The 24,356-nt window shown below is 36.9% G+C and overlaps 4 protein-coding genes across 4 annotated transcripts; 2 read left to right on the top strand and 2 right to left on the bottom strand.

Annotated features, from left to right (window-relative positions):
• Window positions 1–299: 299 nt before the first annotated feature.
• On the top strand, window positions 300–5,878 carry LOC141846049 (magnesium transporter MRS2-F-like). Its single transcript, XM_074734037.1, has 5 exons — window positions 300–556; window positions 3,229–3,357; window positions 3,703–3,845; window positions 4,498–4,633; window positions 5,321–5,878. The coding sequence occupies exons 1-5, from the start codon at window positions 329–331 to the stop codon at window positions 5,597–5,599; spliced, it is 915 nt and encodes a 304-aa protein (XP_074590138.1). The 5' UTR covers window positions 300–328; the 3' UTR covers window positions 5,600–5,878.
• A 3,366-nt stretch (window positions 5,879–9,244) lies between these two features.
• LOC141846403 (uncharacterized) lies at window positions 9,245–10,390 on the bottom strand. The gene has a single exon (XM_074734436.1). It carries the CDS (start codon window positions 10,316–10,318, stop codon window positions 9,599–9,601), a length of 720 nt encoding a protein of 239 aa, XP_074590537.1. The 5' UTR covers window positions 10,319–10,390; the 3' UTR covers window positions 9,245–9,598.
• A 1,636-nt stretch (window positions 10,391–12,026) lies between these two features.
• LOC141846388 (protein S40-7-like) lies at window positions 12,027–23,035 on the bottom strand. The gene is made up of 2 exons (XM_074734418.1): window positions 22,178–23,035; window positions 12,027–12,356 (listed from the first exon to the last, which is right to left on the bottom strand). Exon 1 carries the CDS (start codon window positions 22,896–22,898, stop codon window positions 22,182–22,184), a length of 717 nt encoding a protein of 238 aa, XP_074590519.1. The 5' UTR covers window positions 22,899–23,035; the 3' UTR covers window positions 12,027–12,356; window positions 22,178–22,181.
• Window positions 15,004–16,463, top strand: LOC141846603 (uncharacterized). The gene has a single exon (XM_074734639.1). The coding sequence runs from the start codon at window positions 15,352–15,354 to the stop codon at window positions 16,459–16,461; it is 1,110 nt and encodes a 369-aa protein (XP_074590740.1). The 5' UTR covers window positions 15,004–15,351; the 3' UTR covers window positions 16,462–16,463.
• Window positions 23,036–24,356: the final 1,321 nt, after the last annotated feature.

The raw sequence follows: 24,356 nt of genomic DNA, 5'->3' as shown, positions 1-24,356 counted from the left end.
GAAGCAAAAGTAGAAATTTATCTAGGATTTATACCTATGTTTGAATGATTCGATTCGGTTTTGTAGTAGTTACTTGTCCAGTTTCCTATTTGATTTTATTTCTCAATAATCGTTGGATTAGCATATCGCGTAACTATGATTATTGAGTTCTTTAGGTTCGTCTAGTGCATAAACTGATCAAAGGTGGATTTTTAAACTTGCTAATTCTGAATTATTAAGTACTTTTATTCTTGAGCTATATGTGACTGGTCTTGGAATTATAAATCTGACCATGATCATTGTTATCTTTATATAGGCTGGTGAGGGTAGTGATACAGATGGGGACGCTATGGGTAATGCATCACCATACTCTCCTTCGCTCCCTGTTAACGGTGTTGCATCGAGACATGGAGTTGATGCATCTAAACAAAATGGTTCTCCTGTTGGTGGTTTACCAGAAGCCAGCCCTGAGCTCGGGTTACATGTCCCAGGTGATGGGAGGATCAACGTGGTACCTTTTGAGTTCAGAGCACTTGAGGTCTGTCTTGAGTCTGCTTGCAGGTGCCTTGAATCAGAGGTGTGATTCTTGCAATGCAATCTTATGATAATTTTTTCTGTCATATATTTTTGTCTAGAGTTTTTTTTCCTAAACGCATAAAATAACATCGTAGAAATGAAGTTCTTGGAGGTCTTCATGTGGTATTAAAACAATGGCAACTGGATTTTTTCGGCAGTTTTTTTTTCAAGATTCTCCAAGAACTTCACTTTTTGGGATAAAATTTTTTATTTTTCATTGTTTACTTTTTATGCTTCAGAAAAAACAGATTCAATATTTGTTATTTTTCTTTAAGGTTTGTGGATCTTGCCAATATTAATAACACATGTGCACCCACTTCTCTTGGTTTTATATGTTGATGTTTTATCGAAGTTTTTTTTTTAAAATTTTTGCCGAAGAGTGAATGAACCAAGAGATTGGCCTCAAAGAATGGAGAACCTTCATGATTCCTTCATAGGGGTGTCTCTCCTCTTTCTCCTTGTTGGTTTTGGCTTCACCACCTACTTGTGCCCCCCCCCCCCCCCCCCCCCCCCCCTCGCAACACTTCCTTCAATTGTTGAAGCATCACAATGTTTCCCTCTCGCCATTTGCTCCATTCCATTTTTTTATACAAGTAACCATTCCGATCAATTTTATAAAATCAGGCACTCTGACTAGTTTTTACAAATTGCTTGGTCCAATCAGTTTTTTGTTGGTGTTTTCACAAGTTGTATCCTTGTTGTGCTGTGACTCAAGTACAAGATATAGATATGGAAATTTATCAATTTCTTGCTTGGACATCACTCTTCTTTGTAATTGTTGGTACTCCAGTCATTGCTTCCCTGCTTTTTTTTCTCTAGTAGCGCATCTCCTCATGATCAACAAACAAAATTGAAAGATGCTCGTGGGAAGACAATTCTTCTTGTTGAATGGTACTTGTGTTGACATAGTGTAGGTTTGTGGCAGCAGAAATGATGTATGGGCATGTCATTTTTGCCATGCCGACCAATAGTGATTCTTGAGGACATAAAAATGATAAGATACAAACCAAAATCAACAGCAGTATAGCATACCTTCTCTTATGCATTTCCGCTCCAAACATTTGAAGGGTGAATTTTTGGTTGTCACCGTGGATGCGATTGGATTTAAAAGGAAGATGCTGGTATAGTAGTTGCAATTAGGGGTGCAAACGAATCAAACTTATTTATGAGCTTTTCGAGCCGGCTCGAAAAATATTTGATTCGTATTTGAAATTATCGAATTCAAGCCAAACTCAAACATGTTCGATAATTTTTTCGAGCCGAATTCACCCATAATATTCTGTTCAATTGATCATGAGCCGCTCGCGAGCCGAATTCGAATCGAATTCTGATTATTTTTACACAATTTTAATTTAAATATATTCAAATTAAGGTTCAAATAATTTTAACTGAACTCGAATTTAAGTCATTTCGAATCATAGTTTGATTCTGCTTGAATCAAGGTTCGAACAATTCGAATCGAATTTTATGTCGAACCAAGTTCGAGCCAAAATTATCTGTATTTTCGAGCTTCGAATGGAATTCAAATATCATATATATTTTTTTAGCTCAAACTTAAATATCAATATTTTCATATTATTCGGCTCAATTCGATTCGTTTGCACCCCTAGTTGCAATATGGTTATGATAACTGCTAAATTTATGCAAAAGAAAGTAGATTCAGTTTTATTACCTATATTGGTATGTGCTTCATACTTAAGAAACTGTTTTGCATTGTGCGTCACATGGGCCATGTAGCATGTCAGTTTCATTCATTATGTCTTTGTTCTTTTACTTTTCTCTTAATTTAATTTTTCCTATATTCTTTTCTTTGCTGATCCATGTTTTTTCTTAAGTAAATGCCTGCTTTCTGATGCAGTTTATGTTTACATATATCTCTCGTTGTTTAGCTAATGTTTTCTCTCATGGTGTAAACATGACTGCTTCCTGACTCATATTATCCAGACTATTCAGACTGGTGTCTAATTCATTTACATTTTAGTTATTTGCCTACTGCTAAGATTGTTTAACTTTGTTGGCATTCTATTATTATCATTATTATTTACTTAAGCAGTTTACTGGGTTAATTTTTCTCAGTATATCTTTTTTCTTTTGCTTTCCTCTTGATTTTTCGTATTATTCTACTGGTTGGCTGACACATGTTTTTCCTTGCAGTAAATGCCTGCATTCTGATTCTTTATGTTGCCTGTATCTCCTGTTAGTTTAGCTAATGTTCTTTCTTGTGGAATAAAGACACCTGCTTCCTGACTTACATTTTCTCAATTATTTGTCTATTACTGAGATTGTTTGTCTTTACTAACAAGTTTGTGTTCTTATTTCTGTTTATCATTTTAGACAATTGCACCTTTCCCTTATTTGGTCAGCTAAAGCTTGCCAAATTTTATTTCATAAGATCTATCATTATGTTTGTCTCTTCATGGAAAACATCTTACTTGTTCAATTTCTTTTAATTATATATTCAGTACAAGTGCATCATCTTAGATGATATAATTCATGGAAATGTGTTGTCAATGTTCTAACCCGTCAGGCACTGGTTCTTGCAAGCATTTTTCCATAGGAAGTATATTTATACCTTCAATAGTGAGTTCAATTTAGATGTTATGCTATTTCACTTTCATATTGGTAGGATGTTTCAATTATTCATCATACAATGCTCTTTTCGCTTTTATTCAGACACTAACCTTGGAAAAAGAAGCTTATCCAGCCTTAGATGAACTGACTTCGAAAATTAGTACTCTTAATCTTGAGCGTGTCAGACAAATCAAGAGTCGCTTGGTGGCATTATCAGGGCGTGTGCAGAAGGTATTGTATTAACTAGATTTCTTGAAGTTAATAAAGATACATGTTACATTTTTACTGCCAATATGCTGCAAATTTAGTTTTTTGAGATGTATATTTCAATACTACTTTCTTGATGCTATCAATTTTACCACCTGATATATATGCTCCACACTCACCCTCACCCTCACCCTCACGCTCACCCTCACCCTCGAGAAGGACACTACTTTGTTGGGGGCTTTCCTGTTCAGCTTCATATGGTTTAGATGTTTACCATGGATTCTTAGTTCTTTTGTTTGCTTCTGAAGCATTGATCATTTTTCATTCCTTTTGGATTTTAATTATGTTTACTATGTATTTTACATGCAGGTCAGAGATGAACTCGAACATTTACTTGACGATGACATGGACATGGCTGAGATGTATCTTACAGACAAACTTGCTCATCAGCGAGCTGGTGAATCTTCCTCGAGGATTAACTTGGAGAATGATGCATCTGAGCAGGAAGATGGGTGAGTGATTGTTGGTTTTTTAGAAGACAGCAAATAGAATGAAAATTATAGAATAAACTATCTCAGCATATCAAGACACTTTTCATACTTAGTTTGATGAGTTCGTCAAAGTACTAATTTCATTGCCCTTTTTTTTCTTCTGACATATATATCTAATCCTTAGAAATTGCTTATATATATATATATATATATATATATATATATATATATATATATATATATTTGTTTATTTGAGCATTTAAAATCAAATAATGGTGTTTTGAAACCAGTGTACAAAAGTATTGAGTTGTATTTTTTTTTATATTAAATTTTCTTCATTTCTGCATGAATTAAATAATTATGTCTGATGGATATATCCCATCTTATGGGTTCTAAGGCTATTATCTTGAAGTAATTCATCTTTTGAACTCGGTTTGGTTGCTACTTAGCACTATCTGTTTTTATTTATATTGGATTACTAAGCAGTGCAGCTCAACAAATAACCAACCGCAAACTACCTAAAATAGACGACTAAGTATGTTCAAATGTGTAGATTTGACTGGTCTTATAAGGGTGCCGTGCTATAGAATTTTAGCTTTTTTTATTTTTTGAAATTTCTTATGGAAGCCATTTAAGATAATTAAGTGCTTTACATGAAATTTTGCATGTTAAGGGATGATGAGTTAGGAGTTGAAACAGAAAGCAGTCAAGAAAGCTTAGGAGTCTTAAAGCCTAATATTGAGGAGCTGGAGATGCTTTTGGAGGCTTACTTTGTGCAGATTGATGGCACTCTTAACAAGCTCTCTCATGTATGTTTATGCATTTTCACTGCCAACTGTCAAGCTTTGCTATCTTTTATTTATTATCTACCACCAATATTAAAAGCGGGAAACCTCGGAGCACATATTTTCTTAGAAATTGCTTATTACTTGGCAAAATTCATGATGCACATGTTAATCATGAACTCAGACAGAATCGTCACTACTATGAAGGAAAATATATGCGATCATAACTAAATGAGTCTAGTAACTTTGAATAATTGATCACTTTGGTGGAGTTTCCCTTTCCATCATTAGTCAAGGAAGCGAGTCATCTTGTGGCTCTCTCTTTGCCTAAAACCTGAAGAATCCCACTAGCTACAACCCATACTAAGCTCAATATTTGTAATCTGACTCGTCACCTTTTGGCTTACACTAAGCATAAACCTTCATGGCCTAACCCACCTATCCCCCAATTATGTGTCTCCATCCCCTACATTATTCCTCTGTTATCAATGTGGAACTAGATGAAGCTAATCATCTTGTGACATGTTGCTTGCTATAAGACATGTGTAGAATTGCTTGTCTTTTTTGCATAATCTCTATCTAAAGGTAAATTCTTGTTTAGATATTGGTTAGTTAGGCATGTTCATGGTTCAATTCCAATTTTCTCTTTTCCTTTGTTTTCTCTTCTCCACAAGACTGACTTGCTTATTTATTCTCTTGGGATGCATGAAGTTGAGGGAGTATGTGGACGACACAGAGGACTACATCAACATTATGCTGGATGAGAAGCAGAATCAACTGCTGCAAATGGGAGTCATGCTGAGCACTGCCACTGTGGTGACCACTGCTGGTGTGGTGGTTGTAGGTCTATTTGGTATGAACATTGGCATCGACTTATACGACGCCCCCTACCACAAATTCTGGGAAACGACCTGGGGTACTGTTGTTGGCTGTGTGATTCTCTATATTTTAGCGATTGCGTTCGGTAAGAGGAGCGGGTTGCTTCAGTGACGGACATTTTCCCTGTTGATTTGTGTAAATCGAATGGAAGGAGCCCAGCAGTTTTCAGCTAACTGAGAGATCTGTGAAAGTGCTTCCAAGTACATTCTAAGCCCACGGTACCGTATAACATCTATTCTTTTGGGTTACGCTTGTAGCTTCTCTGGAGAATTTTAATAAATGTGTTGATAGTGTGCTTTAACTACGTATTTGTTATCAAATAAAAGACTAACTTGGGCATTCTATGGCATTGCTCAACTTTGTATTGATAAGAAAGGGTTTTTTTTATCATCTCGAACTTTTATTTTTAAAGATTTGATATTTAACTCTTCCTTTAAGAGGATGCCGTATTGCAGTATGTCTCTAGCATGTTTAATACATTTTTTTAAAAACTGGGTTTTAATTCTTATAAGCTTATTAATTTCGGGATAGATGGTCCGATTTTATATTTTGTCTACTAAGTAAATCTACCAAACATGATGACTTGACATGCCGATTCAGTATCAATGTATCTTGTGTAGAAATTGATTTCTTTCCCCACTTTCCAGTTTGTTTTCAAATAAAAGAAAACACGTTTGTGATACGTTCAAAAGAGAACAAAATTCCAAGAATTTAGGTGGCATGCATTTTTAAGAAGTGAATGCTTTCTTATTTTTTGGATTTGTCTGTGTTTTTTTTTTTTTTAACATGAACTCTCTTTTGTTTTTTTAAGTAAAGATACATTACAGGAAAACAATAGTATGAAATTTAACATAAGAGATGTGGTAAGTCATGTGTGTCATGTCATGTGACTTTTTCGACCGAACAAAATATCCTTTTAGCGATTCTAATGGTGAAGTTGTAGTGGCGGCGATTTCAATCGACAAGGAGAGCTGCCAGTTCACTGGAGGTTGTTCTCATTTACTTTCTTCTCCTCAATCTAACTTTTTCAAATTTGAATTATTCAAATTTGATTTAGTTAAATTATTTAAATTTTATAATTTATTCAAATTTGACTTTTTCAAATTTGAATTTAATAAATCTATCTTAGTTTGAAATTTTCAAATTTGAATTGTTCAAATTTGAATTAGTCAAATTATCTAATTTTTCTAATTTATCTACATTTGAATTATCCAAATTTACTTTTTCTAATTTTTCTAAATTTTCAGATAAATTATCTAATGCGCATGCAACTTAGGGATATTTTTGTAATAATTAAAATATACTGATTTTTTCCCGTCTTCCTCTTCAGGCACCGATTCTTGTAATATCCTCGTTTCTGGCACTTAAAGCATTGGATGTGATCCTTGTTCCTCTGGGCTCCTAGTATCGGTTGTTGTAGCAACTATGATTTTGTAACTACTACAACGTATATTTAACATGTTCAAAAATGTTCATGTTTACTAAGCTACGGTTTTATAGCAGTTATAATATAAATGTTAAGTAAGCAAGTTGAACGCGTTGTAGTAAATATAATTTTGTAGCTACTACAATAATTATAGCAGCTACGATTTCATAGCTACTATAACGTGAATTATAGGTGAATAGGGTTAAATCCACGATGTAGTAGTTAAGAATCCATAGCTATTACAACGTGAATATTTTTGAATATGTTATACGTTGTAGTAACTACGAAACCATAACTGCTACAATGTGAATATTTTTGAATAAGTTAAGCATGTGTTGTAACAACTATAAAATCATACTGCTACAATGTAAATATTATTGATGCATGCTCAACTAGAGTTTTGAGCAATCAGATCAAAATCAAACTGATTGAACCAATTAAACTGAAACTGAACAACTTAATTTTTTTTTAATTAACCGAACTAATCGATCTTTCCAACAAAACTTGAACAAATCAAACCAACAAAACATCGATTAATTCGGTCGAAAACTAAATTAACAGAACTATGGTGTTGGTTTTGAAAACCAACACTACTATGGTGCAATTTCGATTCGATCTGATTCGATTGAAAATTATAGTTTATTCCATTTAATCGAACTAGAAGTTTTAAAATTGAAACCAAATCAAATTATCTTAAATAATAGATTTTTATAAAAATTTTAAAATTTTAAAATAATTAAATTAAAATTTTAAATTTGGTCAGTTAATTCAATTTAATTAAACTTTTGTTTATCCATATGCTCACTTAACATTTACATTGTAGTAGTTACGAAATGATAGCTGTTACAATATATATAGCAACTACTATGCGACCAACTGATTCAAAAATTAGATGAAAGATTTTAGTCAGGAGATAACATTACTGAACAGTACAGAATAATATTGAAGGGCATTTGGATAATTATACCAGGTTAACCAGGAAAATGGGATATCCTTTTAATGAAAAATCAAAATGGAACATCCCTATGATTTGAAAATAAAGGAATGTTTGTCCCTAAGGTAATGATGTAATATCAAGGCATTTTCTCAATCTCCTAGATATCTAAGATTGAGTTCCAATTTTGATCAATTAACGGATGAAATTTTTTTTATAGCCAATTGACTTAAAAACACTAGGCTAATGGGTCTCTCGATACAAACACTTTCAAATTTACCCTTATAGTTAGTGGAAAATTTAAAATTTTCATGAAAAACTTTTGTGAGACTAGATGTCAATTAAAAGAAAATAAAGGGACGCTTTTGATGTTTACCCTAATTTTATTATCAACCTAAAAGTTAAAAAAATAATAATAACTACTTTTGTTTTTTATGGATTTATATTTACCTTTTAATCAACAATTTTAAATTGGTTAAACTAAATCAAATCATATTTTGGTTTAATTTTATATGGATTCAATTTTGATTTGAATTTTAAATTGAACTTTCTTTGATAAATTGAACCATATCCACCCTAGTCTCCTACCTGATGTTATGTTTACTTAAATTAGAATATAAAATTCTCTCTCTACCCATGCTACTACTTAGCAAACATAGAATCCGACATCTTAATAATTTCGCATGATTGATTCCACGATTATCTTTAAAGAAGTAAATTAAAAATCTACAATTGACCACTACGAAAAAAGACATTATCTCAACTTCGTCGAAATTTGACCCTTGCTCTATTGCAATAAATCTGTCTCATAGTAACCAACTCAATCATGACCCAAAAATAGATATGAAAGGTCTTAAAAATTCTTGAACAGGGAAGGAAAAACATTAATTTTCACAAATCATTACAAATTTTAAACTAGAATATCAAATTCTTTTTCTCTCTCTACCCATGCTACTACGAAATTAGAGGAAGGAAACTTGATTGAATTTAATATAATCAAATTTTAGTCAAAATTAGTCATCTCAAACTCAAGCAAAAAAAAACTACAAAATTTCATAAAATATGTTGAGAAACCTCTAATTTACCTCTACAATTATGTTCTACTTAAGATTAAGGTTGCAAGACAAACCATCATTTGTTCATTAACCACATACTTTTCTCCAATCATGGGGAAGGCACATTTCTCCTCAAACTTTGCATATCGCACGTGCTCTACTTGAGATAATCCATAGTCTAGCAATTGCAAGTACGCTTTTCCCCATCCATCATCATCCGTTCTAGTACGCCGGCCATGATGTGACTCGGTCAACAATGTAAGGTTGCAAAGTTTGGTTCGAAGTGAACCAAAGGTGACTAGTTCCAATTCTAGAAGAGCGATTGCACGAGCAGACAACCATAACAAACCTCTCGCATTCAATTCAATTCAATTATTTTCGGGGTTCCCCAAAAAAACAAAAAATATATCAAAATGAAAAAAAAAAAAACTCCTGAAACCTCGACACTACACCCGCCAAACTTAAAACGCACGCACGCAGATGTGGTAGGCCTCACCGCATACCAACGTCGACTGTTCCCACCCGACGTGGGGCCCGACGCCAGCGGATAGCCAGGTCTTCTTCGACGGAACCGCGACCCGAGGATTATACCGCCCACGATGCCCTCTCTCTCTCTATTTCTATTTTCTGTTCTTTTTGTTTTTTTTTTCTGTTTTTTGGGTTGAAGAAACAATGTGAATAAATGGAAAGACAGCTTATCCTTCCACCTCTGCGGAAGCTTCCAGCTCCTTCCTTGTGGGCCGCTGAATGGGCCCCACCATCGACCGGAATCCGACGGTGACCGCGTCGTGCACGCACCAGTGGAACCCCGGCGGCCTCCCCTCGACCTTCGCCGCCTCGCACTCCTCGCACGCCGACGCCATACGCGGCGGCCGAGGAACCGCGAAAGGGGCTAGCGGGCCGAACTTATCCCTCTGCCGCTGGAGGTTCCACAGCTGGGCCTCGTACTCCCACGGCCCGATCCCAGCGACCGCTTCCGGTACGAGCAGACCCGAAGCCGGATCGATGACGCCCGATCTCGCAGGGTTGCGCCTCAGGATCTTCAGCTCCGGCAGCGTCACCTCCTCCCCAGCGCCGTGGCCCTTCCTTCTGGACCGTCCCCGACGCTCCCGTCTCGGCCGGCGCAGAGCGGCGAGGATGAAACAGTCCCTCTCGCAGACGATGGAGGCGAAGTCGGACGTCTCGTCGATCGGCACCTTGCGGCGGACATCCGGCGAGACCCGGGCCTTCTTCCGACGGACCAGGGACAGCGAGATCTGCTGGGCGGCGACGCCGATCCTCTGGCTGACGACGGCTTGGAATTTTTTGAACCCTAGCGAGGAGTACAGCGGGACAGATCCTACGTCGATCTCGCGATCCCCGTCGAAGAATACGACGGGGAAGTAGACGGCGGAAGCCAGCAGATCCACCGCCATATCACCGGCGAGGAGGTCGGCGATGGGCGAGGTACGCAGGAGGGGGAGCAGGGAAGGGAAGACGCATCGGGATAGAGGAGAGCAGATAGGGTTTTGGGGCGACCAGTAGGAATATTTATAAGGCGGGTGCGACGCGGTAGGGACGTATGGCAGAATGGTAATTCCATCGACGTGGTGGGGCTAATTCCGGAAGGAAAGAGAATAATTTGGGATTGGGTTTGCTTGGGTGGTAAGTCAAGTAACTCTTGGCACTTTATATCGGCAATAAATAAAGGAATTTAAACAGAGGATATTAATTTGCATTTATGTACATTCGTCGAATAAATTAATTATCTCTTAACGGTGCATTTGGTTTGTAGAATAATATATTTCATTTTATTAAATATTTACTTTTTTTTAACGTTAACTATTTTATCGTGTCGTTTAGAAACTCATAATAAATTAATTATGTCAATTTGGTATTAATTATGCTCTTTGAATTTTATGTACTTGATAAATTAGTTAGTGTTGAAAGCTGATGGAAATTTTATTAAAATAAGTAAACTATAAGATATATTTGGTAATAAAACTTTTTTTAATTTCCTGTCAATGACAATGGAATAAATATTTCCATATGGTTTAATGTATAAATTTATCTAGATGGTGGATTTATATTTATCTTTGAAATTTATTCCAAATCCTCTTTGAATTTTATGTACTTGATAAATTAGTTAATGTTGAAAGTTGATGAAAATTTTATTAAAATAAGTAAACTATAAGTATTTCCATATGTTTTAATGTATAAATTTATCTAAATGGTGGTTTTATATTTATCTTTTAAATTTATCCTTTTTAAAAGTGTATTAAAAACTTATGTAAGAAATAAATATATTTAATTATTATTAATAATATAACATTTTATCATATTACCATAGTATCAACGAAGCACCACAGGGGATTTTTTCCTTCCACAAGAAAGGAACTTAAGAAACACTGACCGTCTAGATGAACCTCTACAAGCATTTTTTAAATTTACTCAAATAATCGATAAAATGTTTTTATGAAATCGGATTGTAGAGCATAAAACTATAAGCTTGGAGTCAAGCAACTTGAGGAAGTTAGATTTTAGGACAGTGTCCAATTTACCTTAATTGAGTGAGGCAAGCTACTTGAATCCACAGATTAGTCAAGCTAATCAGGTCAATTTTGTTTGCCAAGCTAATAGGGTTGGCCAAACCAGGATTGATCAAATATGCTAGTCAAACTAATTAGATAGGTAATCGAACAAGTTGAATTGGTGGAACAGATGTGCACGATTTGACCAAATGAAAGTGTCCGATAACTTATTTGGGTAAGTCAACATGGAGTAAGCCAATAGCTGATATAAATCTAACTTACAATGAATAGTCCAACAAAGTAAATAATAATAAAGAATTTTTTGTTCATATTAAAAACCAACGCTAAATCAAGAAAAATTGAACAAGCAAAAGTATAAGACTATCATCAAGCGTTTAAATGTCTAACCTTACCAGTTTGTCCAAAGTAAAAAAATTATCTTACATCTAGTGTGATACTTAGGCTCTGTGATTAAAAGCTACGAATCAAGAAAACAGTGAGTTCAGTTAGCTTTTGCCCGCCCTCCATAGAGGAGAAGGCAGATGTTCATAGAGAATATAACGGTACTAAGAATCTCATAATAGGAATCACGTACATCAACAAATCAGCTATTTATTGAGTTCGATCCAAACTTCGAAGCATATATCAGCAATGTACAATTTTGTGGCATGATGATTTTATGCAGTCATTTGACGCAGTGCATTGTAGGGAAATTAGTAAATAGCAACCCCTTGCGTACGTTCAAATATAACATCCAATCAGGGATGTTAGGCAGAACTGCGGAAGCTCCAGAATGAAGGCAACAAGTAATAAGTTTACATGAGAAAACATGTATTGAAGGAATGTCTTACACTCAAATCGACCATGAATCAAGTTTAAACCACCAAGGAAGCTTGCGCAACTTACCAAGGTTGATTAAATAAGGCTCTTCTTGAATCTGCGTCTGTTCAGGAGGGAAAAAAAAAAAGAATGATTCTCCTAACGTCAGGAATTTAGAAGATTCCAACATCAATCAAATTCTAGGCACTTCAGGCAATTGAAGAAAGATAATGGTCTAAATGTATAATATAATGGTATAGTAACTGCCAAAGATTTGTGTTACCAAGTTTAATAGTGTCCTATTGTAACAAATGATATAAAATTACTTGCAACTTTGGAAAAACTAAATCCTGTAAACTTAGTCAAACAGATACTAACTGGTCAGACTTCATGAAAAGCCAATCTATCGGATAAATGTGTTTATATTTATGTTAATTTCATGCTATCATACGATTAGTCATGTCAAATTCATACAGTCTGTTCACTACTGTTTCGAGTAATATGATATTTGAGTTGAATCGTGTCTAGTAATACTTGCAGCTTGTTGAAGAATTAACTTCCTAGTGATTGTTCTCGAAATGAAAATATTTACCATATCACTCCACTGGAGGAATGAACTTCCATTCAAGAACATAATGTTCTATTATTATTTTATGTGAATCACTGTTTATGTTAGAGCTAAGCTGAAATGAGAAACTGAAAAGTTAAACGACAGTTCGGCAAATGTCAATTAAAAGAGAAGAAAAGGTTATCTATGAGGGTCACCAATATAAGGCATCAGACATTACATATTAATTGGGGGACTAGCAATTTCAAACTGCGGTAGAAATGAAGGAAATCAATTGGCAATGATTCTGATGGGATGCTCTACTTGCTTTTGCATCCCTTCGTTCTCTTGTTTAACTTGAATTTCAGCTCAATATTCTAAAAAAAGAAACTACCAACAGAAACTGCTGAACAAAATGACAAATCTATTTAAAATCCGACCAAATATCTGTCTTATCCAGTGATGGATGAAGAACTGTCCACAATTGGTATAAACATCAACGATTCTTGTACCTACTTGGGTGCTTAAACAAATAAAAGGAACGCGATGCAAGCTCAGATGGAGATACACTGCAGCAAATGATTCCCAGGCAAATTTTGGTTTCTTGGTCTTCAGATTGCTTACCTCTTTGATGTTCATGTTATCAATACCATTAACTTGAGGACCTTCAGGATTATCAAAATTTCTTTACTATTGTGATTAGGCCTTTTGTAGAGCAAAACAAGGAATATTTTCATTAAGAAAATGGAGGTAACTGTTGTTATTAAAATTAATGTTCAAATCTATTCCCTTGTGCAATGTTATATACAAAATCATGACAAAGTTGTTGGTTAAAAAAATGAGGCCTCACATGATGAATATGATATTATAAATAAACAATGGGACTTTCTTACGTGGTAAGAATCTTCAGAACAGTAAGTGCAGCGTTGAGTGAGATTGTGCACTCATTCTATAACTCAGTGCTCAAGTCCTTATGTTAATGTGAAAATTGATTTGGAGAAAACTTTTCACAGGGTTTCCTAAACCCTAAAACCTCATTAATGTCTGTGTTGTATTTGTATTGCAATCTGGTTAGCCAAAAGATTAGCATTGGTAAGTTCTGATGTGTTTCCTATACAAATATGGTGATATAGTACTGATTTAAGGATTACTAGTGCTTTGAGGTGCAAGGAGGACGCTTATCCTTTTTGAGTACCAAGGCTTATATTTCTCCTTTGAGGATTTTTGCTGCAATTCAGAATTTACTTGTTGATAGGGTTTCTATAAAGAAAACAGTTGGAGAAAAAAATATTTATCCCAAGCTTAATGCCTATGCATTCACTGACATCAGGGTGGTTAATGATATTATGCTAATAAGTGAAAAAAAAAAAGATTATTCTAAGGGTCTGATGATGCTACTGAAAGAAAGATCAATCACATTAATGTTCTCCTGATTAGGGAAGAATAACATGGTTAGAATTTTTAATCATATTTAAAATTATTGAAAATTACAAAGTTGTTTAAGTTAATTAAAATTTTTATAATTTGTTATATTTTTAGAAAAAAAAAGTTGGAGAATTTTTAAAATTTTAGTATTTTAGAAAAGTCAATAGCTTTTTATTAGGATAACTGAGTTGTTATTTATAAAGAAGAATGAGTTTTATTGTGATTTTTGTGAATCTAATAAAGGGGATTAGGATTCCATAGATTAGGACAACTATCAATTAATAAAAAAAAAACCCCATTCAATTCTCTGTGAGATAAAAAAAAAATTATGTGGGATACTTATCTCCATTTGCTTCATTAATTTTGTACTAGCATTTTTATGTGATTTGAGGGTTCAATTTGGTGTTACATACGCCACTTAAGTACTTGCTGGATATTGCAATAGCATAGTTCAAGACATAGATCTATATATCTTACTAAAAGCATGCCATTAAACTATTGAAGGATATGGGAAATTGGCATGCAAGCAAGCTAACATGTTTAGAAAAATGTATCTGAAAGTAGTTAGTTGAGTGATCTACCTATCTCACACACGTCCAAACATATGTTATACATGATGTGAGCTAGTTCATGCAAAATTTGAAGAAATTACATTTGCTTGTAGCCTACAAGCTATTACATTACCAAAAAGGAACTATGGAAAAAGGAATCTTGTTCAAGAAACATAACAAGATTACACTTGAAGACTATACTGATGTTGACAATGTGGGTTCAGGAACAAAGAGGAGGTCCTGTTGGAAACTAGGAGTTGATAGTATTATGTGTATCATGGGAACCGAAGAGTCTCTGTTGGAAACTAGGAGTTAATAGTATTTACTTGTATCGTAGGAACCGAAGAGTCTCTTTCTTGTAAAGTGTGTATCATCTCTTGTATAAATTAGGTACCTACTAAGTGATATAGGAAGAAGGTTTTAACTCACAAAATCCTGAGTCTTGAGTATTCTTCACATGGTATCAGAGCAGGTTGTCTTTTTCTCTTTATCTTCTGCGATCCGGTCAAGCAAAGGATTTCTCAAATCCAGAAGACAACACCTACCAGACAAGGTCGCCTCTTCTTCCTCTGCTGCCCTAGCTTGTCACTATTACTATGGCCTCATCCTCATCCTCTAGCATGATCCAGCAAGGCTCAGGAGTCCAGAAAAGTCCCTTTTCATTTGCCTTTTCAGGAACTCCCTCTATTACCTCTGAGAGACTCAATGGCAAAAATTATATGGATTGGTCTTCGGCTGTTGAGATTTGGTTCCTTGGTCAAGGGCTTTCGGATCACCTCATAACTCAAGTAGAGGAGCGTGATGACGCATCAAAGGCTGAATGGCAGAGAATTGATTATCAGCTGGTGTCTCTTCTTTGGCAGTCTATTGACCCAACACTTTTGGTTCATTATCGCTCCTACAAGTCCTGTTATGATATCTGGAAAAAAGCTAAGAGTGTGTATGCCAATGACATTCAACGACTCTATGATTCGGTCCATAATTTGGCAACTCTTCAGATGCAGGATCATGACTTAACTTCGTATCTCAACAAAGCCCAGTCCACAATTCATCAAGTCAAGATGCACCTAACATACAGCGATACCAACAAAGTATTGGAGAAATTGGATCAGATGTATATGGTGTTTGTTCTTCACGGATTACATAAGGATTTTGACAATGTCAAGAATCAAGTCCTTACCAATCCAAATATTCCTACTGTCGATGAACTCATTGATCGGTTGTTTCGTGTGCCATTGACCAATGAATCTCTCAAAACTGAAGTTGATTCTGCTATACTCTTTACCAACTCTGATCGTAGAGGCCGAGGTCGTGGACGAGGGAGAGGAGGTCGTGGAAATCGACCACAGTGTTCTCATTGTAATCGAATGGGACATACTCGAGATCGATGCTTCACTTTACATGGCTTCCCGGCAAAATCTGCAAATATGTCACAGGTGCAAGTGGTAGACTCAGCCAAGAAAGATGAATCCCTACAAGAAAACAAGTTCTTCGTGTCTAACGACGAATATAAAGAGTTCCTTAATTTCAAAGCTGCTTCTAGCAATGTAGCAGCCCTAGAACTTCAATCTGGTGATTCTTCGGTTTGCTTTTCTCAATCGTTGCCCTCTTCCTCCTGGATTCTGGACTCCGGTGCATCCGACCATATTGCTGGTAATCCTTCATTATTTTCAAACTTGTCTTCCACGAAAAAACCCATTTTATAACACTTGCAGATGGTTCAAAAATACAAGCTGCTGGAGTAGGCAAAATTTCTCCCCTTCCTTCTCTAAATTTAGATTCTGTTCTTCTTGTTCCCGGGAGCCCGTTTAATTTACTATCAATAAGTAAGTTAACTCGCTCTCTCAATTGCTCAGTAACCTTTCTTCCTGATTCTTTTCATATCCAGAACCGAAGTACGGGACAGATGATTGGCGCAGGCTCTGAATCACATGGGCTCTACTTCCTTCAATCTCCACCCTTAACAGTCTGTGCTGCGGCTGATTCTCCAGATACTCTCCATAATCGTCTAGGACATCCAAGTCTAAATAAGTTGAAAATAATGATTCCTAGACTTTCTCATTTACAATCTCTCCAATGTGAACCGTGCCAACTTGGTAAGCATGTTCGTTCTTCCTACAAAAATAGGAAAGCTAGTCGATCCAAGTTTCCTTTTGAGTTAGTCCACTCTGATGTTTGGGGACCTTGTCGCACCACTTCTGTTCTAGGTTTTCGTTATTTTGTTACCTTTATAGATGATTATTCAAGGTGTACTTGGATCTACTTAATGAAAGAACGATCTGAACTATTTGAGAATTTTAAGAAGTTCTGTTCCGAGATTTCTACCCAATTTGGTCGTACAATCTACATCTTCCGTAGTGATAATGCTAAAGAATACTTCTCTTCTTCATTCAACTCTTTTGTGGTCACTAAAGGCATGATTCATCAGTCTAGTTGCTCACACACGTCACAACAAAATGGTATTGCAGAAAGAAAACATCGACATTTGCTTGATACTGCTCGTACTTTATTACTTCAAGCTAATGTTCCTCTAAGATTTTGGGCTGATGCAGTTCTTACTGCTGGGTATTTGATCAATCGAATGCCATCTTCAGTGTTGGGTAATCAGGTTCCTCACTCCCTTTTGTTTCCCAATGAACCAACATACAAAATACCTCTGCGTATCTTTGGATGTACTTGTTTTGTGCATGATTTATCTCCAGGAAAAGATAAACTCACAGCCAAAGCAATTAAATGTATCTTTCTTGGATATTCAAGGGTTCAGAAGGGTTACAAATGTTATTCTCCTTCATTGCATCGGTTCTTTATTTCTGCCGATGTGACTTTCTTTGAGAATACACCATTCTTCACCTCCAAAGAAGAAACTGTCATTCCATCCCCGGTCTTGCCAATACCCTTTCTTGATACAACCACTCCTGAGTCCAGTGTTCAAGAAGGATCTCCTCATTTGATCACTTATCAGCGTCGTTCCCGCAATGTTCCGCCTCCTCAACCAGCTCCTGTTCATGAGCCCAGTGCTTCAGTGCCTGACCAAGCATCCCAACCGATTTCGGATCCTTCTGATCTCCCAATTACGGTTCGCAAAGGTAACCGTATCACTCGTAATCCTCATCCTATTTACAACTTTGTTAGTTATCATCGCCTTTCTCCTGTCCAATATGCTTTCACTTCTTCCTTGTCCTCTGTTTCTATCCCAAAAAATGTACAGGAGGCCCTTTCTCATCCAGGGTGGAGGCAGGCAATGATTGAAGAGATGCAAGCGTTGAAGTTTAATCAGACATGGTCCCTGGTTCCTTTACCCATAGGGAAAAATCCTGTTGGATGCCGATGGGTCTTTACTGTGAAGGTTGGGCCAAATGGCACTGTGGATCGACTTAAAGCACGCCTTGTGGCTAAAGGGTTCACTCAGATTTTTGGCCAAGATTATGGAGATACGTTTTCTCCTGTGGCAAAAATGGCTTCGGTTCGGATCTTTCTTTCCATGGCAGCCATGAACCAGTGGCCCTTACACCAGCTTGATATCAAAAATGCATTTCTGCATGGTGACCTATCTGAGGAGATTTATATGGAGCAACCGCCTGGGTTTGTTGCTCAGGGAGAGTCAGGCCTAGTCTGTAGACTCCACAAGTCCTTATATGGCCTTAAACAGTCTCCTCGATGTTGGTTCGGACGATTCAGCTTGGCTCTACAAGAATTTGGAATGATCAGAAGTAAAGTGGACCACTCAGTATTCTACAAGCATTCTTCAAGCCTATGCATATATCTTGTGGTGTATGTAGACGATATTGTCATAACAGGAAATGACCACGCTGGAATTCAAAGATTAAAGGAACATTTACTCCGTCATTTTGAAACAAAGGACTTGGGAAAACTGAGATATTTTCTTGGAATAGAGGTTGCTCAGTCCAAGTCAGGAATCGCCATATCCCAGAGAAAATATGCCCTCGATATCCTTGAAGAAACTGGAATGTTGAATTGCAAACCAGTAGAGAATCCAATGGATCCGAATGTCAAACTTCTTCCTGATCAGGGAAAACTATTCTCTGATCCAAGCAGATATCGAAGATTGGTAGGAAAGCTAAATTATCTCACTGTCACCAGACCAGACATTGCGTTTGCGGTCAGTGTAGTAAGCCAGTTCCTAAATTCCCCTCGTACTGAACATTGGGATGCTGTTGTCCGAATTTTGAGATTCATTAAAGGGTCACCTGGAAAAGGGTTGGTGTATGAAAATAGGGGACACAAAGGAGTTACTGGCTATGCTGATGCAGATTGGGCTGGGTCCCCAAGTGATAGGAGATCCACCTCTGGGTATTGTATTCTATTTGGTGGAAACCTCATCTCTTGGAAGAGCAAGAAACAGAATGTGGTTGCAAGATCAAGCGCTGAAGCAGAATATCGAGCTATGGCTCTTGCTACGTGTGAACTGATATGGTCAAAACAACTCATTACTGAGTTGAATTTCTGTGATGTTGGAACGATGAGATTGATATGTGATAATCAAGCAGCTCTCCATATTGCTTCTAACCCAATGTTCCATGAACGAACGAAGCACATAGAAGTGGATTGTCATTTTATCCGTGAGAAAATTATTTCTGGAGAAATCACCACGTCCTTCGTCAACTCTAATGATCAGCTGGCAGACTTGCTCACCAAAGCTCTTCGAGGACCAAGGATTGCGTATCTCAGCAACAAGTTGGATGCCTTTGATATCTACGCTCCAACTTGAGGGGGAATGTTGGAAACTAGGAGTTGATAGTATTATGTGTATCATGGGAACCGAAGAGTCTCTGTTGGAAACTAGGAGTTAATAGTATTTACTTGTATCGTAGGAACCGAAGAGTCTCTTTCTTGTAAAGTGTGTATCATCTCTTGTATAAATTAGGTACCTACTAAGTGATATAGGAAGAAGGTTTTAACTCACAAAATCCTGAGTCTTGAGTATTCTTCACAATGCTAGGAATTAAAATGTCTATTCACAAGCTCGAGAGGGAGTATCAAAAAATCTAATCAATTAGAGGATTGATTTGTGATTATCTTAGAAATTGTTAAGGTTGTAAACAAGACGAGCCGAGCCGAGCTGAGCCGAGCTTTGTGTTGTTCAACCTTGTTTGATAAGGTAATCAAGCCAAACCGAGTCGAACCTAAAATGAACCAAGCCATTGAATTAGGTGTTCAAGCTTGGCTTGGTTTCTTTTTTATAAGCTTGAGGTTGGTTCAAACTTGATTTGAACTTGATTCGTTTAAATGTTATTGAGCTCTCAATTTGAGCTTGTTTGATCGTTTGAAACTTTTATATCTTTAAATTTGTTTGATTGGTTAGTGAGCTTGATATTATTACAAGGTTGTTTGTTTGTTTCAAGAGCTTCTTTATTTACAAGTTTGATAAGAGCATTATTAATGAACATGGTTCACTAACGTTGTTCGTGAATATTGTTCATGAACATTGATTGCGAATAGTTCACAATTTTTGTTCATCAAAATTAATGAGCCGAACACAGATATGTTCAAGCTTGTTCATTTAGTTTAATAAGTTGTTTAAGCTTGTTCATTTAATTGACCTTCTATATATTGAACAAACATAAACACGCTCTTACCATGTTGAACACCATGTTTCCTCATGAACGTTTGGTTCACTTACAACCCTAGAAATTATTGGTATTTGGTTCACCATTCATAAGAATCCCTAATTTTCCTTCATTATAAAATTTCCTTAATTGGTTTCCTTTTTCCTCTTCCCTTTTTCTCCTTTTCTTAAAAGTTATATACTAATTATACATATAGTCTTGTGATGTATAAGAGAAATACTAAAATTTCTTCTCTCAACTCTGTCAAGTTTTTTTTAAGAGATGAATTTAAAGGTCAAGAGTTAATGTATGTGGAAATGCATAAAATAAAAATTCATTCCAAACTTACATCCATCTACTTGGATTCATATTGACTCCTATTTTGGGTCACTGCTAGCTAGTAATTATTAGGCATTGTTTGAGTTGGGAGTAAGATTAGTAAAAGTATCTTAAATTTGTAAGTTAGCAAAAGTAAGATTTTATAATAATTTCATGTTAAAATGATATATTTTTTTCATAACCACAAGAGTGGGAAGATAATTGAAAGAGTAAAATGTTCTAAGCATTCTCTATTTTATTTGCGAAGCAATGTACAAAGATTAAACTCTACTTAAATTTCTTCTCCTCCTCCAACCAACTTCCACTTCTTCTACCTCCTCCACTTTTCTTCTTCTTTCATCCCACTTTTTTCCCTTTAATATTGTGGTTTAAACAAGGAGAAAAGAATATTAGGAAGAAGAAATTAATAGGATAGAGAAAAAAGATTGCTCAAGAGGTTATGATAGAAGAGGAAGTTTGTGAGAAAAGAGGATAATCAGGATCACAAAAACAAGTGTAATGAGAATAAAAATAATTTTTTCTCTCTCCATCTTATTACCTTCTTTAAGAAGAGGGGAAAATTACCCCCCCCCCCCCCCCCCCCCCCCTCCGGGCCCGGTTTTTTTTTGGTACTTCCTTTACAGTTTTAAAATTTCAAGTGCTAACCAATACATTAGTTAGCAAGTGAAACATTTAATTCCAAATGGCAACCAATATGTTAAATTGATTGAGATGACAAAATCTACAAGATGACTGCAAAGACATTCTGTGAGGTGTAAAATAAAGAAACTCGCTCAACAATGAAACTCGTGTGCTTACAAAGACAATAATGACCACAACAATGACGATGCCCCAAATGACACTAGAGCCTTAGCGCGCAAGGCTTCTGTTAGGCCCACAACAACTGTGACAATCTCAATGGTAGGCAACAGCAATGGCAGTGAGGTTGTGATGAAGGTAAAGATTTGGCACAATGCTCCCATGAGTGAAGTGACCACGATGAGAGCTAGGGTTTGAGTTTTATATCTTATCTTCTTCCTTCACCTCCTCCAAATCTTCCTCTCCTCCTCCCATAATTGTTTCCTCGTCCTCCTCGTAGGTGCCTTTAACACCATGTGTCGGGCGTTGACACCTCGGATATGGCACTGGGACATCTCTGAGACCAAAATCCTAACTCGGTAAGATTTCAAACCTTGTTTTCTTCCTTTCCTCTCATCCATCCTTCCTCTCCATCTATCTTTCCTATTTCTATATTTCCTTGGTCTTATTGTAGAAAGGAAGTAATGGCTCTAGGTCATCCCCATAATCCGACAGGTTTCAGCAACGGTTCAGCTGGTTAGGATCAATGCCAACTGAACTTGGAAATCGACACTAATATTTATATTGAAATTCAAAAGCAGCCACAAAATACTGATGAAAATACGGAAGGAAAAAAAGTATTGAACAAAATATTATGGATTCCATGCAATTCAATTCCAGAACTAGTAGATGCAAGAATTCCGTTTGCAATAAAAAATTTTCAGTAACGAGTGCTTACCGTATCAATCAAGAAACCCCGTCTGCCTAAAAACAGCATCACGGACGCGCCGCAGATCTCTTCCTTTGAGCGTTCTCCCAGCTCCTTCCAGGACCGAGAAGGTTGTCTTGGGCGACCCCCTTCCACTGCTCCTGGCGACGATCTCATGAGGCGGCATCATTTCGTTATCGTCCTCGTCTCCAACATCGGCTACACCACTTTCCTCCATCTCGAATCGTCTCATCCTCCGGGGGACAACCGGCACATTGACCGGAAGCGAGTACGCTTGGTGCGCCCTCCCGCTCGGCGTCGAGAGCGAGTACTCGGGCTTCGGCTTCGGAACCGAGGGGATCATCCGCGCGGAGCCCGCGGAAGCGGGCGATGGCGAATTGGAAGCGGAGGAGGACGCGGAAGAAATCGAGGGTTTCCTCTGTATGAGATGCGGACCAGCGGCGATGACCGGGGAGGAGGATCCGCTCGCGTCGTCCTCCGGAAGGGCAGCGAGGATTCCTAACCCGCGGTCGGGAGGGCGTGGGAGAGCGAAACGGGAGGAAAGGTGTTCGCTCGGCCAGGCAGGCGGAGGCGGCGCCGGCTCCTGCCCGTCTGCGACGGAGGTCCACAAGACGTCGGATTCGTGGAGCTCGACGGCGGCGCCCGCGGATTCGCCGGAGGGCGGCGATGGCGACAAGATGCCGAGGAAGCGGCTGGAGCCGGCGGATCGGTGGCGGCCGAGGCTCTCCATGGGTGCTCCAACAATCGCCGTAGTGATCGCCTCGAAGCCTGAAGGGATTCCAAGTCAACCTGTTCCCATTTGCGACGCTGAGGATGAAATTAAAGGTGTCGGTCGATGGAAGTTGCAGATTTCATCGTCAATGAGAAGTCTCTCTCCATCGGTTGCATCATTTCGCCGAGTAAACCGATTTGGACTCGCAACAACGCCGCTGAGATTCCCAAGTCCGCACGCGGTCGAGGCCCCACAAGCAAAGGCAGCACTTGAGACGTGGAGTTTGGAAGCAGGTTGCAACTGAGAGTTGCCCTAAAACCACGTGAGTTAATTAAATTATCAATTATGCATCTTATTACATTGTCATATTTATCATTTAAATAATTATTTAATTAAAATTTAATGTTATGATAAATTCTCCTACAAAGTCATTATAGTCTATTTTTTAAATATGTATTTTTAATTAGATTAGAAATTTATGAAAAACAATATTAAATATCTTTATGATATGAGGAAATATTATATTAATTATTGACATTGTAGTATTATATTAAAAACTTTTATTTTGTAAAAGAAATAACAAAATTATTCATAACTTTATTACTTAAACAAAATCAAATTATAGTTTACAATTTGATCAAATTAATATTTAATTTCTTATAATGTAATATAATAGGGAATTTTATCAAATGCCCCCACTTCAATTTACTAAATATCACCTCACTTATATGGCTCTTCGAGAGTGTGTAATTTTGGGTATTCCGACGATTTGTTTAATCGATACAAATTGTGACCCGGATCTCGCAGATATTTCGATTCCATCCAACGATGATGCTATAGCTTCAATACGATTGGTTCTTAACAAATTAGTATCCGCAATTTGTGAGGGCCGCTCTAGCTATATAAGAAATCCTTGATTATGATTAAGTTAATTTTGGGGGGATTTTTTGGATTTGGTTACTATTCTTGAATAAATTGAATAAAAAAAAGCAAAAAGGGTAAGTGCGAGTATATTGATAATATGTTATTATATTACGTGATTTCTTGGTATCCTATGTAAATTCTTGATATTTTAAATATACAATTATATACAATTAATGAATACAATTTTTGATTCATATTGGTGAGTTGAAAAAGAGATAGAGATGGTTGAATCAAAATAATTTCTTTTTTGAAGTTAAATTTCTGCTAGAGGACAATATGAATGTTATACCATGTTCCATTAAAACACTCAAAGGGTTATACGATATATCGGGTGTAGAGGTAGGCCAACATTTATATTGGCAAATAGGAGGTTTACAAATCCATGCCCAAGTACTTATCACTTCTTGGGTAGTAATTGCTATCTTATTAGGTTCAGTCATTATAGCTGTTCGGAATCCACAAACCATTCCGACCAACGGTCAGAATTTCTTTGAATATATCCTTGAATTTATTCGAGACTTAAGCAAAACCCAGATTGGAGAAGAATATGGC

This window comes from Curcuma longa, chromosome 15 (assembly GCF_044706935.1).
Source record: "Curcuma longa cultivar G26 ecotype Majalengka, Jawa Barat chromosome 15, ITB_CL_G26_1.1, whole genome shotgun sequence".
Taxonomy (NCBI): domain Eukaryota; kingdom Viridiplantae; phylum Streptophyta; class Magnoliopsida; order Zingiberales; family Zingiberaceae; genus Curcuma; species Curcuma longa.
This window is presented reverse-complemented; position numbering and strand designations above follow the sequence as displayed.